Raw genomic sequence first — 18,536 nt, forward strand, 5'->3', positions numbered from 1 at the left:
ATTCCTGTTTCTGACATTTTTAATCTGAGTATTTTCAGCAAGCTTTTGTTTCTTCTGAGCTTTTCACCTGTACAATTTCCTACTGTAATACCATAGGAGACTGGATTCCCTTTTAGGCTTTCAAATTTACTACTTCCAACTAACTACACGCTCTGATATGTATAGTTAAGTAATATATATAAACTACAGCCGATGCACGAGGGGCCTACTAAGCTGGCTGGCAGGAAAACAGACACATTCTCTATATCAAGGGTGTCAAACTCGTTTTCATTGGGGCCCACATCAGCCTTGCGGTTCCCTTCAAAGGGCCGAATGTAATTTTAGGACTGTATAAATGTAGGAGTAGTTTCACTCCTAAAATTATATTCATCCCTTTGAAGCAACCGCGAGGCTGATGTGGCCCCTGGTGAAAATGAGTTTGACACCCCTGCTCTACATGGTGCAGTTTTCTTGATATTTTGGAAGGTTTCATCATGCTCTGATACACATCAATACCCTATGCCTAAGAAAGTCCATACTCTATGAACGCCAGCAAAGATGTAGATGTCTATATTCTAGAGTCAGGTGTATTAAACCATTTGTCATGTCTCAACAGTTCCAAGAGGAATGTCTGAGGAGGGGACTCATTACTTACCTGCACACAGCACGGCTGAGAACCAACCCCATTTCCCCTACGCATCTTGCAATAAGTACTTACTAACTGAAGCTGTTTGCTGCTGTTGCTTTGGCATCAGTGGCCCAGCCTCACTGGGGGAGATTTTCAGCAGCTCAGCTGTCACTTTGCTAACTGATCGCAAGGCAGATAGCGAACTGTTTTGATATTAGCCTTTTAAATACACTTGCAAGGGGAAAAAAAGCAACCAAACCCACAGGTTAAATGTTTTCTAAGGTCACAGAGAATAGGTAATAAACTAGGAGGAGAACCAGCTTTTCAAAATTTTCATCCCTTCCGCCTGTTCTCCTTTCTTACGGGAATAGAGGCTGCTAAAATTTATTGCTAAAGGACTTGAAAGATTTTTTGTTTTTAAGAATATTTAATCCACAAAGCTTCACTTTACAGTATTAAAACCACAAGATGTCTGTTTAGAAAGCCGATATCCAGCTGTAGTCCATTTTTCTTATTTTTCGTAGCTCTTTTTCCTGGTATTTAGACAGTTTACATGTCATCTCTCCTAATAATTCCGAAGGACTTGTATCTTCTTGTTCCATTTCAGTAACATCTCTTTCCTCATCTGAATCACTCTCCACTTTTTCACTTTCCATTTCTACTTCATCAGCAACTTCTTCAGCACTGTAAAAGGAAGATAATTAGAAACAACTCAATTAATGAAATTAATGTGTATTTTCACGTACTATAGTATCACGTACTATAGGAGAGAGGTAAATTATCATGCAAATAACTATGTAAACATTAGATTTTATTTATTTTTTTAATCTCAGGCTACTTACAAACTACTTCTTTGGCCATCTCAATTACAAGCCATTTTTCAAATAGCTGTCCTCTGTTTTAAGTACACTTAACAAAATATTTTTATTTCTCCAAATATAATACATAATGGCAGAACAGGCAGATCATCATAATGTAAAAAGTTATAATCTCACACTTCTACAGAACTAGAAACATTGGATACACTGGTAGATGAGACAATATTCAAGGAGGCTATTCTTCTCTTTCCGATCTGGAAAAGGTCACTTGGTCTGAAAAATTGCTACAATACCTAGAGTGTTACTTTAAAAGGAAAAAGGTTTGGTTGGTTTTTTTTAAACATGGGGAGGTGCTTAAAGTGGCTGCTCCCTTCTGACTTCAAGAGTTAAACCTGTGCTGAAGTAGAAAGCGCACTTCCAAAGAATTCTATAAACAGTTACCATTTACAATGTGGTAATTAATTGTATTAATTCAAACGTCTGTTGTATAAAAATTTGGAATCTCACTAGGAATGACCTGCATGGCAGAACAATACTGGTCTCCTAAACATCATCTGTTCAAATACGAACTATTTATCACTCACAAAATGTAAATGGTGGAGGATGTATTAATACATTAATATTATACTGCCAAGGAAAATGAAATGATTTAACATTAATAAGAAAATTAATCTATAGTAATATATTCTTGTCATTCTTCAAGAGTCCAATCCTACAGCCCTCATAGGTAATTACAACCAATTCCCAGTGTCAAAGTACAAGCTCTACCTGTGCTAATATTTACATAGGCCACTGAACTCCCAAATTCTTCAGTCCTGAAACTACATGGAAACTTCTACATATTCCTTATATTAGATTTTTGCCAGAGTTTTCTTTACGTAGCAAAAAGACTTTTACTTGGGTCATCCAGTAAGAAAGCAGCAATACTGGCCAACACAATGGAGCAGAGCTGATTATACTGCTGTTGTGACAGAATATAATGCACATGCAAAAACTACTCGAACTGGTGCTTTTTTCTGGGTAAACCATCCTCTCACTGGTCTTTGCAAATGCAGAATTGCAGCTGATACCAATGACACATTTTCATCTCTGGCTTGGCAGAATTTCATTGAGCACTTTAAAAAAGAGATTGCATAAAAAATGCATTTAAATGGCTTCAGTGTAAGTGACAAGATATTAACTCTTAATACAAGACTACAGTCATAATCCCTCTGCCTGCATTAATGTTCTAGCAGCATACATGGATCTCAGAGGAGCAAGCTACAATACATTTTAAGTACCTATCAAACTACTCCGTTAAATTGGGCTTAATGCATTGTAAGACAAGCTTAGCAAACTGTGTTCGCAGTATACACTTATAATTTTGTAGCTTAATTAGGAATTAAATTTGAGTTCTAAACAAACTCTTAAGATTAAATCTAAGGACTACTCTTCTTGGGGTATCTAGAAACCAAAACTAAGAATTATGCAGGAAGTCGTCATAACCTCAAATGAAGTTGAGAACCTGTCATTTATCAAAAAATACCACTAAAAACATTAAATCCCTGGGATGAAGTTAAATTCATAAAGAACATTTGAGTACCAAAAGCAAAATTTTGCATACAAACACATTATGCCAAACAGCAGCAAAACATAACAGCAACAAAAGAGCCAACAGACGAAATGGCCAGTCCACGTATCTCACAAAAACTGAGTTGTCTTAAATAAAACTTGATACAATAAAGTATTTTACTAACTTATGTCAATAAAAGAATTAAGAACTTTGGAAAACCGCCTTTACACTTTACACAAAGATGTACATAGTTTAAAATAACTTCAGTTCTTCCATTTTCTTACCTTTTGTTCTCTTTGGAGATGAGCAATGACTTAATAAATATAGGACAGAGGAAGGAAGCTGATGGCAAAACATGTGCTGGAGTGTGCAAAAGCTGAAAAGATACAAGAGAAGCTTTATGAAAGCTTTTGTTTGTCATGATTTTGTTTGTATACCTCACAGTAATTACTCTCACCTCTTTGACAGCAGGTGAATCTTGCTCTTGCTTATTACGAACAATGAGTTTTCCAAGGTCTATATCCCCTTGTGACTGCTGACGTCTGTGCTTTCCCAATAGCAAGCTAAATGGGGTCACTGGAAGACTTTCTTCTACTGCCAGCTTGAAAAAGGTGAAAGTTTTAAGTAGAATTTTAGTGTCACAAATCTAAGTTCTATCTCATTTTGAGTTACCAAAATTCAAAATCAACCTAGGTGACAAAACTCTACACTCAAATTTAACTCAACTGAGTCATATGGCTCTTTGTACCCATTCCCTGTTTGGCATCCTGAGAATCCTCCACAGAGGCAATAAAACTCTCCAGGGTCTGGATTCAAGGACACCAGATTTTAGTTGGTTGATGTACCAATTAACTTCCAAATACAGAAGTTGGTGCACGTGCCAGAAAAACTAAGTTGGGCTTTCAGATTCCACTTACAACTAAGAGATCATTTATACCGCAGTATCATCTGCTGAGTGATTTATTTATGTAACTGGAAGGAAAACACAGCAATTGCCTTCTGGCATTTTCCTATATCTAAATCCCTTAATCTGAACACTGAATTATTCCCCCACGTTCCAAAGCAACTGATTGCTTATAACCATATGCCTGTTGGATTTTGCATTAGAAAGATATTAACACTTCTACTTTGATCTATTTTATCTAACCAACCAAATCAATCAAGCGCTACTGTTTTATTCTGGTCAGTGGGTATGAAACGCTTCTTCAACATGAATTTAAAAGATCAAATGTCCCAGACTGCTCCTCCATGGAAGTGCATACTAGAATGCAATTTTGAAATCCCTTCTCACTGATACATCACAACTGGCTGACAACTGTTCATCTTCACCAGAAAGCGAGTTCAGGCCACACTCAAGGTTCCAAGTGTTAAAGAAAACAAGATAGGGAATGAGCTTACTCAAACATGAAGTGTTTTTGCTTCATTTGTATCACCTCAATCCCTTTAGAAAAGTATAATTTTTTTTGTTTAGGGGAAATAAGAAGAGAGTAGCTTACTAGTTCTTATTTTTTAAAGGTTTTTTACAAACATTAATTCTGTCAAAAAATAAGCAAATACAGATTACTGCCCCTTCAGCTAAGCACCTATGACTCCATCTAAAGATCTGGCATGTGTTTTCATGACAGAAGGAAATCTGAATCTGACAAACTGAACATCAAAAAAATTTGGAACTGCTCTGTACATCTGTCAGAAATTCTGTAAGAGGTACCTGTTTGCTTGACGGTGTAAGCCTTTCTTCTAGAGACTTGGTGCTAAGTGTCATTAGCTCCTAGAATGCAGAAAGATGTAGCAGTGTTACAGCATGTGAAACTTGCTTTCTGTATTTCCAGACCTTGCCCACAGAAGCTTCCAACTGGCCCAAAAGCTTTTATCAGTCAAGTGGAAGAGGCAAACACATCTCTTCCTCTTTATTTTATAAACAAACTGAAAGGAAGCAGGAATGGACTGAGAGGCTCTATACAGACTGCTTGGGAAAACAAACAAAAAACCCACCCACATATTACAGGGAAAACTGGATATCATATGAAACATCTGGATAATCAGCAGTAATGCAGCTTCTCGGTGGTTAAGTTAAACAGCAGCAGAAACTACCAACAGTTATCAAGTTTGAACTTAAGCTGCTTTGGTGGTTGAAAGCTTTGATAAAAGAACAGAGCACGGCCTATGCTGCCTTGAAATCAAAAAAAATAAACTCTTACAGCAGAACTCTGAATTCCTATCAACCCACATTCAGGAAAATACTTTTTCCCTAGGAACCACCTGCCAATCACTATTACTTACTTGTGTATCCGTAAGAAAAAATAGTTGGGATCTTCTTAGCCAAAGGTATTTTTCTGAGCCAGCTGTTTCAGGTTCATCTCTTGGAACAAAGGCAGCGAGCTGGATCTTTTCTTTACAGAGGTTTCTCTGGATATAGATTGGCCGTGGTTCATTTGGTTTAAACACAAACACTGCAAAATCAAGAATGTCTTCTCTTTAAATCATGAAATTCTTACTTTCCTGGGTAGCTGTCAAAGCCTTGTGTACCACAGCCAGCAAAGGCTGGAGAGGATTGCCTTTAAGCACTAGTTTGCAGGAATTACAATTGGATAACCTTACTGCATAATAGGAGGTACTTTTCACGGTATTCCAATCCAGAGAACACACTTGAAAATTAACTTTCCTGTAGAACAGTAGCTCTAGGAAGAGTAATAATAATTTATAGTCAAAGCTCTAGCTGGACAGTTCAACCAGTTTTGCATTTACAGGAGAGTGTCAAGAACATTCATGACCTTCACCCAGAGAACATCCACAAACAATCTGTTGGAAGAAAAGATGGGAAACCAAATGCTTTACTTGACTGCTGCTGTCAAGACATTGCTCAGCTTTCCACAGGTGCAAACACAGCCTCACGTCTGTCTTACAGCTTTCACGCGGCTGAATTCTAAGAAAACCTTTTCTAGAAATTATGCTTTCACACTTTTAAATTCCACTGACTATTTACTACTTGTCAAAGAAGTCTTTGTACTTACAGCTGGACTCTTTTGAGAGCCACGAGACAGCAGCAATATGTTCTGAGAGGGGATCTGGTTGCAGAACTAAGATGTTGAGGTAGGCACTCCATTCCACTGCAAAGCAAACACCGCAACAGGCAGCCGTGAAAAGGCGGCATTCAGCTCTATCCCCCTGCTTCGCCAAACAAATGGGAATGACATGCAAGGCCTCTGGAAGAGCCATGCAATTTCCCTTCTTCCCAGATGAATAACAATACACAAATAGTATCAACTTTTACACAAACACAGGAAATACTAGCTATTATTGTGTTATCAATCATCTAACTTAGAATTTACTATGCACATGCACACAAAGCACATGCACGCTGGCCAGGATACTTGTATTGACTGAAGTATGAAAATCTACATTTCACAGGACATTTTGTAGTGGATCAATCTGGAATCAGACTGGAATTATTGTAAGGTTTCATAGTAAATCCAAGTGTTAAATGTTACTACTCTAGCACGCAGTTACGCTGATCTTACATGCACAACTGAGCAGGTTCCAGCAACACAGAAAGCCATGATCAGTGGCACCAATAAGGTACTTCGAACATGTTAGTCTCCCAAAGCAGATGTTCCTACAGAAGTAAAAAGTCAAAACAAGTGAATGACTTCCAGATTTCATCTTAGTTTCTCTATAGTAGTGATTCACAAGGCACAAACCAGACCAGTAAGACTTAGTTCTGATATTTAAATCAAGAGAAATTCGCTTTTTGCTATCACCTCTAGTGGCATGAATATACAGGATTTCATGTTCCTACAACATTCTGATTTCAAGGAGTGATTTTAAGCTCTTATTAAATAAGTTACAAACCCATAAGTGCTAGTAAGTGTTCATGTTGGGACTGGAAAAGAAATTCCGTATTTCAAGAATTCCTACTATTGTTCTAAGCACTAGAAAGAGGAGTACGAAAAAAATTATTCTTATAGGCTGCTCAAATTGAAGGAAGCGTGTGATTTGTTTTCACTTTAATTTCTCAGTCTCTTGTTTAAGAATAATAGAACAGCCTTTTGATTTCTAATGCTATAGAATGTTTTCAAAAAAGCTAATAAGGGACAGAATTTCTATACTAAAACACAGCCCTATGAGGTTATGCAACTAATAGTTGTTTAATATAGTCCGAGAGTAATTTATTTCCTTTTAATATAGCATATAGTAAGGGCTCCAAAAGGAGCAACTAGACTGGGAGAAGCTTGCCACTGTGCCAAGCGATCAAGAGAAGCCTTCCCCATAGATACAGGGAAGATCTGTCTGCCATCCCTCCCACGATTTTCCTGCAGAACAGTTTGAGAATCACGTTTCTCAATTTCTAATCTTAGAAGACCAGTATAAACAAAATGGACTTGATCACAAAGAAGAAAAACTTACAAACATACACAGAAAAACATGGAAGTGAGAAATCTCTGTATCTTTCTGTGATGCTTTATGTCAGTCTTTAAAATATTGTGACCAGGCAATGTTTTGCTTTTGATTTTAGGTGTTTCCTGAAACTGGGTATATGAAGAACCTCCAATGTTATTGCAGTAATCTCTGCGAACCAAGTCTGAGAAGCAGTCAGAAAAACCTTAGCACTGAAAGAGGCCGCTACAGCAGGTTTGTGGCATCTTCCTGTTTCAGCAATTGCTTAGATACAGAGATCTGGCACAGAGATTAAGTAGATGAACCAGGGAGGTCACCCTATTTTTCCAAGATTGTCATAACAAAAATTATACTGGATGAGAAACTGCTGTATATTTCACCTTCCAGGACACTCAATATTAAGGCTGTCCATTCTTTGAGCTTTTAGCTTTTCTCTCTGCCATTGACCTATGCCATTCCTTATTACCCTTACACAACAGAACAGTATCTAGACCTTCAGGATGTCTTTTCCCAGGACAGCACACAATGCAGTGTGCTGCGATAGCCTGCCACGCAAATGCGGGTTTTCTAACAGAGGTTAGCAAGGATCAAAATACATATTTTATAACACAGATAATAAGGTCAATATACCTTTATGGTTTACTGATATAATTTCTATTTGTATGCATGCATACATGAATAAAGCACAAACTTGCTACATTTCTACTTTTCCAGTACTTTGATTCATCCCTAGATTAACAGGGAAAACGAGAAGGGCTATTAACACACTACTGCGTGCCCAATGATAGATATTTGAGTACAGGAGGTACAGGAGTCATGAGCAAGGATGATGAAACTGCAAAGCTTGATCTTATTTTTAACAGTAAACTGCCAACCACCTAAAAGCCATTTTAGAGTCTTTTCTACATATGAACGTAAGACTGTTAAATTCCATGTTTATACGAACATACACAAGGTCTTGGACAACTATGAATCGGTTCTTTCTGTTCCAAGAGTTCAAGAAAGACACAAAAAGCCAGATGAAAAACATACCTTATTTTTCCAGGTGGATGGCAAAATGTACACTTAAGATCCCAAGTAACTGAATCCCAGACAGTGACAGTTCCTTCAAAGCTAACAGCAAGCAAAGAGCCGTCTTCTGAGAAACAGCAGTTAGTAGCCTGGTAGTTGTGGTAGCTGCCTACAAAGTCACAGCTCCAGCTCACGCTTTGCTGCGCTGCAATGAATGAACGAGCCAGTTAATTCAAGTCTATACATGAAGAAAGAACTCAAGTATTATGGCTGCAAAACAGGCTCAAGAGCAAGATAGAGAATTTGTCCTGTACAAGAAGCATATAGTAGATTTTCCATTTGTCTTCAGTTTTGCATTTGAATAGTGATTCCTAAGACTGACATGGTAACAATATTCATGTTTACTTTGCTGACTACACTAACTGTGCTCTCAAATAGGCAGATGTTAGATAAAAGAAAAAAGATACTGAAGTAGATGCAACATTTACTGTTCTGAAACATACTGTTCTTTTAAAACTGTAGCAAGAACATGAGCATTACTAAAAATTTGAACACAGGTTGCATTTGAGTCCAAAGAAGCTCCTGGTTCATTTACAGAAAGTCTGAGGACCTCCAAGTGACCCACCAGCGTGTTTCCTTGTCTTGGCTAACCTGCCAGTGCATTCGGCTGGGATACCTTTCCCCACTGTTGATAACTACCATTAAAGAAAGAGAAGCAAAGTGCTGTACTTACCACATAACACACATTTCCCAGTATAAATCAATTCATACAGCACGCTTTTGAAACATGAGTAGGATGAGGAAAGAAAGGAAAATAAGCTCACCCTATGCTAAGATATGCTCTATATAATGGCTACAAGTTGATGATTAAATAGACCTGCCTGTAAAAAAAGCCAGAAACAATTCACTACTGTAAACTGCCTGGCACCATCTAGAGGCACAGTGAGGGATCTGCTGCAAATAAAAACATGCCAGTGTATTCTACACATGAACTACATTTAGTTTGTTAATATTTGCTGCACAGAACCTGCAGCATACTGAATCTTTCTACCTGAGCATTCTTACCCTGCCCTCCTGAGCAAATACACCAAAGAAGTCAGCACTAGTTTGTACTTTTACACACACCATGAAACAGAACTCTGTATAATCACTTAAAAAACAAACAAAAAAATACACACGAAAACCTCCGATGAGGCCAGTCAGCAGATACAAAACTATCTTGTTGAAGGAAACAGACCCCGTTACATTTCATCCCCATCCCACTCTGTACTCAGGATCAAAGTATATGCTCATTAAGGTAGAATTTAGCTTAGAATCATTTACAAACAAAAAAAGAAAAAACCTCTTTCAGAATTGCTATTAAGTAAATATATGCATAAATCATAGTAAATGAATACAAGCTATGTAATACACATCCCTCAGATGTTCTGTTTGAAACAAGTGAAGCATGCATTTTCAGAGGTGAAATTTGGTTACTTTGGTATCTTGGAAGTGGATCCTAAATATCTATTCTAGGACATTCAGATATCTAATGGGAAGGAGGGATGTTCAAAAAATGAACTCTGAAGTGGTGGAGCTGCAGAATGGCAAGGTGCTGTTATTTTACACTAAGTCAGCTGAAAGAGAATATCACATTTCTGCATCCTGCCCCCTTGAGCAGAAGCGTCAAATAAAAAGACTACCCAGAGGAATGACAAAAATCCATTTCCCAGCATGGAAAAATCACTACCACAAACAATCCTTTAAACAATCAATGCTGGCTACAACTCCCTTCTGCAGCAGGCTCCCCACTATTTCAGGAACCTCCGTATTAATCCATCATACTGCAAAGCTAGGACAGAACTCTATCACAGAGGATGCTCAGGAGAACACAATACAAATAGGTAAATACATGGGACTCGAGGGCTTCGTTCTGAAAGGATGCAGTTTAGGGTCAGAGTTTCTATGGCACGTTACAAGGTGGCAAGTAAGTGACGTTTTGACAGTACTTACTCTCTGGATCGGTGTCTTCTACCATCACCCAGACTTTAAAAACACAGTCTCTGCCAGTTGTTACCAGTATCAGAGAGTCATCTTCCATTTCATCCATGTCGCGAAAGCACATGTCTGTTATGTGGTCATCATGGGGCGTATTTATTCTAGTATTTAGCTTAAAGCTATAGGAAAAGAAAACAGAAGCTTGCCATTTTATTTGGAACCTGGGGAACATTTCAGTTCAAGACAATTCGGGCAGGGGCAGGGAGAAGAGGAATCAAAGAAACTTCTGTCTGATTACATATCTAAATGGTATCACATTTACAGATCGGATTTCCCATATCACTTCCATATAGCAAGAGAGACTCTAGTCCAGCGCTGAGAAAGGATTATCACTCAAATATGTCACCTGAACTCCAAGCAGTCTTTCCAGTACTTAGAAAAATCAGTCAGGTAGCTACTACACAGATTGGCTTTACTTTGGTTTGTTTCTTCTTTAAGAAAATAACAATTTATAGTAAAACATAATATTTTTTTTTTTGTAAATAAGAAAAATCAGGGTAAGTGTATGAACCAGATATGTGTGTTAGCTGAAGAAAAAAAGAAAAAACAAACCAACGATAAAGTCATAATCTTCTGTACCCTAAAAGGACTAGTCAATTAATGATGGATTAGACAGAGGTGGGAAAACTGAACAAGCTACAGAACCATTTCGTCAAATCCATGATTTTAAATGTGTGGATTTAAGTCCCATGGTTAAAATAGACTGTCTGATTAATATAAGCAAATTAGATTCAGAGCAATTATTTCCAATCTGTATTTACTTCAGCTCTGTGTGTTGTTTCAGATGTGTGTAGCACGCGCAGTAAACTCTCCCTAGGGTCTTCCCTAGAATTTTATTAGTCGATCTGGGAAAACTCTGCCTTTGCAAGACAAAGCCTGTGTAGATACTTGTGTGATACTTTGGATTTTGACACCTGGCAGGCCAGCTCTATTATCATTACCTTTGTGTTTCTTCATCATAGAACCACAGCTTCAACTGTAACTCAGGGTCAGTTACTTCTTCTCGCTCTTCTACTGTTGCTAACCACTTGCCTTGGGCACTAAATGCAACTTTTACCAAGTCGACTTGTTTTAAACCTGCCTGATGAATATATTCTCGTTGCACAATATCCAGCTGCAAAACGATAAGGTCAAAATTACATTTCAAAATTCAAGTGTAGATTTAGAGATGTCATTCATAAAACCACGGAAAAAGGATGTTCTGAAAGCACCGATTAGAACCGACTGGGCTGTGGCATAAAAAAAGTGGGGAAAGCATAATTAAGGCATATACATCCCACGATAATGGTAAATGTAGGAAAGAAGGGGGGAAAAATAAAAAAGATATTTCAGAGGGCTTTTACCTAGAAATTTTTGACACTTAACAGGAGCAGCACACTTTTGAAGTATTTATTCAACTATCAACATTTAGCTATGCCTAACAAGTAAAAGAAGTTTGCAATAAAGCTAAAAACATCTCAGCTTGAAATCCATTCTTGTGGTATAGCTGCTGGCTTTCTTCCCCTCTTTGCCACATTAAGTCTTCAAATAACTTCTGATGCGTAACCTACTTGATTGAATAAGTGAAGAGTTTTAGTACAAGCCCATCCAACTTACACTGAACAGCTGCTGGTCACTTTGGAGACAATAGAACTGCAAGTGGCCAGGCTCTCCATTCAGCACCAAAGCTTTGGTTCTAGGATCAACCACTAGACCAGTCTTGACATCTCTACCTGGAAACAAAAATCAGATGAGAAATGACCCAAGATGGGAAGTGACACATTCTGCCCTCTAAATGGAAGACATATTTTGTGGCACTTACTTTTGACTAGCCCTTGAATACTTTTGGAAAGTCTTAGGTTGCTGTTGATTATCGTAATTCCTGAAAGGAAAAGCAGATAAAGTCTTGCAAAAGGCTTCTGCAAAGTAACCACATCTCACAGTGGGGAAGGGACCTCAACCAACTGTACTTCATCCTACAAAGATATCTTTTTCTCAATTTATCCCCTACATCAAGGGGAAAAGCCAAGTTACAGCAGTCACCAAGCAAATTCAAAGAAAGAGAAAAGATCACTTCACGCGTCTGTTCTTTCAGATCAATACTGAACTTTTATGTAGTATCAAGTTAATTCATTGGACACGAACAAGCTCATACAGATCTGCATCCCATTCTGCATTAAGTGATAAAATATGTTCTGGCTTACTGTTGTCTGTATGCAAGGTACAGCAGAGCGTTCCCTCAGGTGACACGGAGATGTACTCAATCGCAGATCCCAGGCGAGGAAGGAAATCCTTCTGACGGTCTGACAGGTTTTGCCACAGAACTAGGACAGATTCAACTCCGCCGCTCAGCAAGCTGGTTCCTTTTCCAGTAATAAAAATACAGTTATAAGTTTTGCTTAGGAAAATATCGTCAGTATACATGTTTACAATGACAGACAAACATAGTTTTCTCAGAAAACTTTCTTAAACTGTCACGTCAAAGCAATTATTCCTCATATCTAGCCTGGGCAACACACATAGACATGCTTTGGGAGCAGTCGAACCCATTACTTTCTGAATTGGCTCAGTATTTGTGTTAGAATATAGCTCAATTGTTCTCTATTTATCAGAAGTACTTTGCAGTAAGAAATATCCTAAGGAGAATGGTTCAGATCACACAATTCAGATAAAAGTTAACTGTATTTTTGCCACCAGGTTTGAGCTCAGACAAGACTGGCTTGTTTTCTTTGGATCCAAATAAGACTCTGGCAAAAACTCATCAGTTTTAGTGATGAAGGGCAGTGGGAGTGGGGAAAGAGGTAAAAGGAGGGGTTAGATTTTACATTCTACCACAGAAGGCAGATATTTGACATTATGAATGGCAATCAAATTATATAAAAAAATAACAACAGTTTCCATTTTTATTTTAGATCCTTCCTAGGCATATTTAAAATTATAGATATTGATTGGTTAATAAGTGGGCAAAACCAAACTTCCTATTGATTTTTTCCCTCACCACTACAATTCTTCAACTTTGAAAGGTTTTTGGTGGTGGGTTTTTAAAATTTGTTTGGTTTGTTGGGTTTTGTTGTTGTTTTTTGGTGTATTATGGTTTGGTTGTTGGTTTTTTTTTTCTGACTCACCTTCCATAGAAAAAGCTAGATCCAAGACAATATCATGATGCCAGTGCAGTGTGGAAAACGTATACTCTCTCTTGTGGTGGAAATTTCTCCTATATGGGAACAGAACAGTTCTTTAAGCACAACATCAACAACAGAGCATTTTCCCATTTGACACTAAGCTGTACCCTGAAGGCAGCGTCAGTCCTGCAGCTTCACAGGGCTTGATGTTCTTTGCTCATTATGACTTCTGAAAACGGCAACGCTCAGGACGATTTAGTTTGCTTTGCTCAGGTTTCACTTAATTCCTGTGGTCACACGGCTGAATCAAAACATACATACCAGAGACGGATCCTTCCATCAGCATGGCCAGTTGCAATGCAATCTTCTGTAGGATGGCACACCACACAAGTGAAGTAATGGTTTCCACCTTTGGTCTTCATCGCACTTACAGAAAACCTTCAAGAGTTAAGAATGTAACTTTAATTATATCAATTGTTTGGGGGTTGGTTTGTTTGTTTGTTTTAAACAAAGCTTCAAGAGGATCAGCTAATGCACATAAAAAGAATTCTGACTAGCAGAAATAAACATCTCCAAGATATTATAGTTACATGCACCCTCCAAAAAATAGAGACAGACTTATTTTTCTTTTTTCATTAGTTCTTTGCCTTCAGTCAAACTGCAAGATTTTTCCTTCTTTCTCTCTCTCTCTTTCACCCCCTCTTCCTCCCTCTGCCCGTTTTGACTCTGACCACACTATGTCACTTGTTTCAGTCCAGCATCAGCCTAAGTATTTACCTGAAAAAAACACATGACTGAGCTGAAAAAAGAAGCTACTGATGCCACTGCCGCACCTCCTGTTCTGCCTTTACAGGAAGCTGCTTATATACTGCTTACACCCCTCCAGCATAAAAACAAATGGTTGCTGACAAATATAAAATAACGTATGCGTACATCACCAGTTAACAAATATTTATGATATATCGGACTGAATCGATACCTGACATTTTCAATCTTACCGGTTCAACTGTTTCCGTTTAAAAAAATAAACCTGGAGATTAGCGTCCTTCACTGATACCACATATTCACCCTGATAAAGTAAAACGACAATTTAGGACATACAGATTGTGTTCTTACATGTGAAAAAAAAACCAACAACAAAACATGTTTCACTACAAAGTACTTAAAAATTGGAGATAACATATAAGCTAATGTTAAGTAAATATTTTCCTATTACAAGTGGTGGGTGGGGTTTTTTTGTTTGGTTGGGTTTTTTTAGTCAAAGAAAGCATAGCTCTTACACAGATTCATTTAACTTCAGTTTTATTTCAGTGCTTCTGTGCTTGTATAAAAGCATAAGGAGCACAGAGTTCATGTGAGAGAAAAACCACCCCAAGCAACACCCAACAGAAGAAAAAACCCTAAAAGGTGAATATACCTCTCTGCCAAATGCGATACACTTCGGTGACACATCCACACCATCCAAAACCACTGACAAGTCTTTGGCTTCTATATCTTGGCCTGCTGCTTTTGTCAGTTTAACCGAGACCAGCTGGAATGTATCTGACCAAAAATAAATCAGTTATCAAAACGCTTTTACAAACAAGTTTATGTGCACCCCTTACAAAGGAGATTTAGACCTCTTCTACCTTTAAACTAACACATTAGTACCTTCCAATATTTTTTATAAGTTTGAAAATGTTTGTAATACCTTTCAAAAATAATTCTTTCAGATATTTTGATTCAAATAATAGTACTGAAGACTGAGGACTAGATAGCAGATACCAGCGCAACAGTAAGCAGAAACCAAGCAAAGTTGTATAATATTTGCTCTTGCTCTGAAGTGACGTTTGTAGCAATATAATAAGAGTAAGATTGAGCTATATTTGTGCGTATTTCAGCAAAATTCTAGGAAAAAGTATCTAGGCACACTGTTAAATAGGGCAAGTCTATTTATGTTAATACTGCTTAGGGTAGAAGAGTAGTCTTAAATACTGTAGCATACTCTGTATTGTGGCAAGCACTGCTTAAAGCTTTGCTGCATTTACAACATCAGATACATGCAGCCTATGCTTTGAAAGTGAAGACAGACGCTCTTCCAGAGATATAGTAAAAAAATAGATGTCATAGAATGAAAACAGAAAAAAAGCAGGACTGCAGACATCTGATGTAGGATTTAAGAAGTATTTTTAAAACTAATAAATTAAAGCACATTCTTGCAGCATATTGTCCACTGACGTGGCAGTAGCTTAGACACAGAATAACTTAGATAAAAAGGATGATGCAAATCAAACTGTACCTCTTTCACCACTCTTGGGAATTATAACAAACACTGAGTCCTCACAGCTAGCAAGTGCGTACAGTGCCAGAAGTCTGGATCCTACAGTGAAAGTCTGAAGAAAAAAAGAGAAGGCGGTCGGCAATTATTACACTTGTGTGTATGGTTTTCAACAGTGAATAACGCTAAGTTTTTACAAGAAGGAAAACACACATGGTTTAAAGAAACCTGGATGTATTAATTAAAATTCTCAATTCTAAGACAAATAAAAAGACCTTTATCCTATCAAGGACTAATGCAGATGTTAAAACAGTACTAATAAAATATGAGACATCACATTTTTTAAAAAACCTGAAAGTACCTTACCCCTAACAAAAAGCAGAAGGCCCACTTAGAGGACAGTGCCTCTATTTCGCAGAAAAGGGGAGCAAGAAGACAGTTACCAGCCCACATTTTCAAGCCATCGTATCAATTCCTCTTGGCATATCACAACCCCAAGAGCTACACCAGACACTGAACTGCAGCACGTAGCACAGTCGATGCATCAGTACATATCCCATCTTTTTCCCCAAAAAGATTCTGCATCATCAGGGATTTCTGCAGTGACACACACATCAATTGCCACGTTCTATTACTGCCAGAAACAAACAGTTTTCAAGCTGTGTTAGGGGCAGAACAACGGATCTTAGACTGATTTGTGCCCATTTGTAGTAACAGCTGCAGAAATCCTTATTCTGCTATCAATAGGTCAATAATAATTTTGACGTGCGCTCAACAGAAATAACTCAACATACTTTAATGGGAATCCCATCCATAAAGTCCCACAGCTTAATCCTGCCATCAAGAGAGGAAGAATAGAGCTGAAGAAAAAAAACACCAACAAAAACAAATGAGTTAAATATATCAAAGCCAGGTTCTACATAAAATCACAGCTTAAAAGGTGAAGGATTGATCAATGGAATTGCAATTTTGAGTGGCTGAATCATCAAGAATACAGGACACAAACCAGCTCTGTGCTGCCTTCAAAGAAATGGAAAGACAACACTACTATTCCTGTTCAAAATATACATTTTCATGAAGCGTGAAAGAAACAACATGTATTTGTGTCTGATCACTTGAGACTAACAGAGTACGCACAGATATCCGTTATGCGAACACCTATTAACATTTGCACCAGATTTTGCGCAAACATGGTCCATCTTGGCAAATAATTCTTGTTTATGTATAGACACCCAAAAATCCCCAAGTGAGCTACGAGCCAGGACAGGAGCAGCAGTGAAGGCAGGCGGCCAGCAGACAGAGAATTAGGGACCCGGCAAGTTAAAGGGATTTAGTCAAATCTGTATCAGCAGAGAGGGACAAACACCGACCACTGTAAATGTTGATTTCTTACATGCTTCTTTCCCCGCTTTAACAATTAAAAAAAAAGGAAGTTTTGCTGATACTTCCATTTTGCCGCCGTTCCGTTCAACAATTGCAATCCACATGACGTTTCACAAGTTTTACTTGTAGAAAACAGCCACCAGGTTCACCCTTCCAGGCAGATTTCATCCAGACGTTAACTCCAGCACGCTGCAGTCGCTCCCAGCTCGTTCTCCAACCCCCGCCCGCCCGGGGACAGGGACACCCCGGCACCCCCGCGCAGACCGTCCCCCCCGAACCTGCATGTGGTTGCGGGGGTTGAGCTGGACGCCGGTGACCAGGTCGGCGTGCCCGCCCATGAGCCGCAGCGTCTCCCCGGTGCCCAGGCTGTACATCTTCACGAAGTCTCCGGAGGCGCAGAGCAGGTACCTGCGGGGAAGAAGCCGCTGCCCGTTACCCGCCGCCCGCGGCAGAGGCGGCCCGGGTACCCCCCGGAGAGCGGCGGCCGCCCCCGCTGCTGCGCTCAGGAGGCCCCCGCCAGGGACGGAAGCCCCGGCCCCGGCCCCACTTACTTGGCATCGGCGGAGAAGACGGGTCGGGCACCGCAGAGGCGGCCGCCACCGCCGCATCGCACCACGCGGAGCGCCGCCGGCGCCACCATCTTGCCTCGGCGGAACCCGCGACCCTTCACCCCTGCCCCGCCCTCCGCCACCACTCCAGGGTAAGTTCCGCCCGCCACCAGCATGGCGGCTGAGGGCAGTCTCGTGCCGGCGCTGGTTGGCTCCTCAGCTGTGACGTCTGGGGGCGGGCTGCTCGTGCGTCCTCGCGGCTCCTGGAGGCGCTGCGTCGTCCGTTAACGGCCGTTTAACCGTCGCGTGGGGTGTTCCTGCCGGAGGCGGTGAGGGCGGGGAGCCGGGCCGGGTCGGCCCTGGCGAGGCCAGCCCTCTGCCGAGCCCAGCCCAGCCCAGCCCAACCCAACCCAACCCAGCCCAGCCCAACCCAACCCAGCCCAGCCCAGCCCAGCCCTGGCCCCCGCCCCCGCCACTGTCGCCGCCTCTGTTCACCCGCTGTGGGGACGGAGGGAGCCCAGGAGGAGCGGTGCCGTTCAGCCTCGCCGGTATCGGCGCCTGCAGGTGCCCAGCACCGCTCGTTCGCTCCGAGTCACCCAAGCACACGGGTCTGTCCTGGTCCCCGGGGGAGCTCCTGAACCCATGCTACCGAGGGTTGCCCAGGCTGCCGGGCGGCTGCAAAGGAAAACCCTCTGCTTGGGTCTGGAGTTGCGCGGGTGTAGTAACTTGAGCGGAAAAATGTGTGACTGCCTTGTTTAAGCAGGAGGGCTGAGCAGGAGAATGAGGTATGCTTTGTTAAAACCCCAGGTATTCAGTGACTTGGATGA

At 40.1% G+C, this 18,536-nt stretch overlaps 1 protein-coding gene across 1 annotated transcript; it reads right to left on the minus strand.

The window, feature by feature from the left end:
- Positions 1–1,045: 1,045 nt before the first annotated feature.
- Positions 1,046–17,821, minus strand: WDR75 (WD repeat domain 75). The gene is made up of 21 exons (XM_065638138.1): positions 17,713–17,821; positions 17,440–17,569; positions 16,573–16,638; positions 15,800–15,893; positions 14,939–15,063; positions 14,520–14,590; positions 13,843–13,959; positions 13,525–13,613; positions 12,604–12,762; positions 12,222–12,281; positions 12,017–12,132; positions 11,362–11,534; positions 10,376–10,539; positions 8,405–8,588; positions 6,496–6,590; positions 5,989–6,084; positions 5,258–5,427; positions 4,686–4,745; positions 3,435–3,578; positions 3,262–3,353; positions 1,046–1,291 (listed from the first exon to the last, which is right to left on the minus strand). Exons 1-21 carry the CDS (start codon positions 17,799–17,801, stop codon positions 1,084–1,086), a joined length of 2,502 nt encoding a protein of 833 aa, XP_065494210.1. The 5' UTR covers positions 17,802–17,821; the 3' UTR covers positions 1,046–1,083.
- Between the last annotated feature and the right edge of the window lie 715 nt (positions 17,822–18,536).

The sequence above is a fragment of the Caloenas nicobarica genome, chromosome 6 (genome assembly GCF_036013445.1).
Source record: "Caloenas nicobarica isolate bCalNic1 chromosome 6, bCalNic1.hap1, whole genome shotgun sequence".
Taxonomy (NCBI): Eukaryota; Metazoa; Chordata; class Aves; order Columbiformes; family Columbidae; genus Caloenas; species Caloenas nicobarica.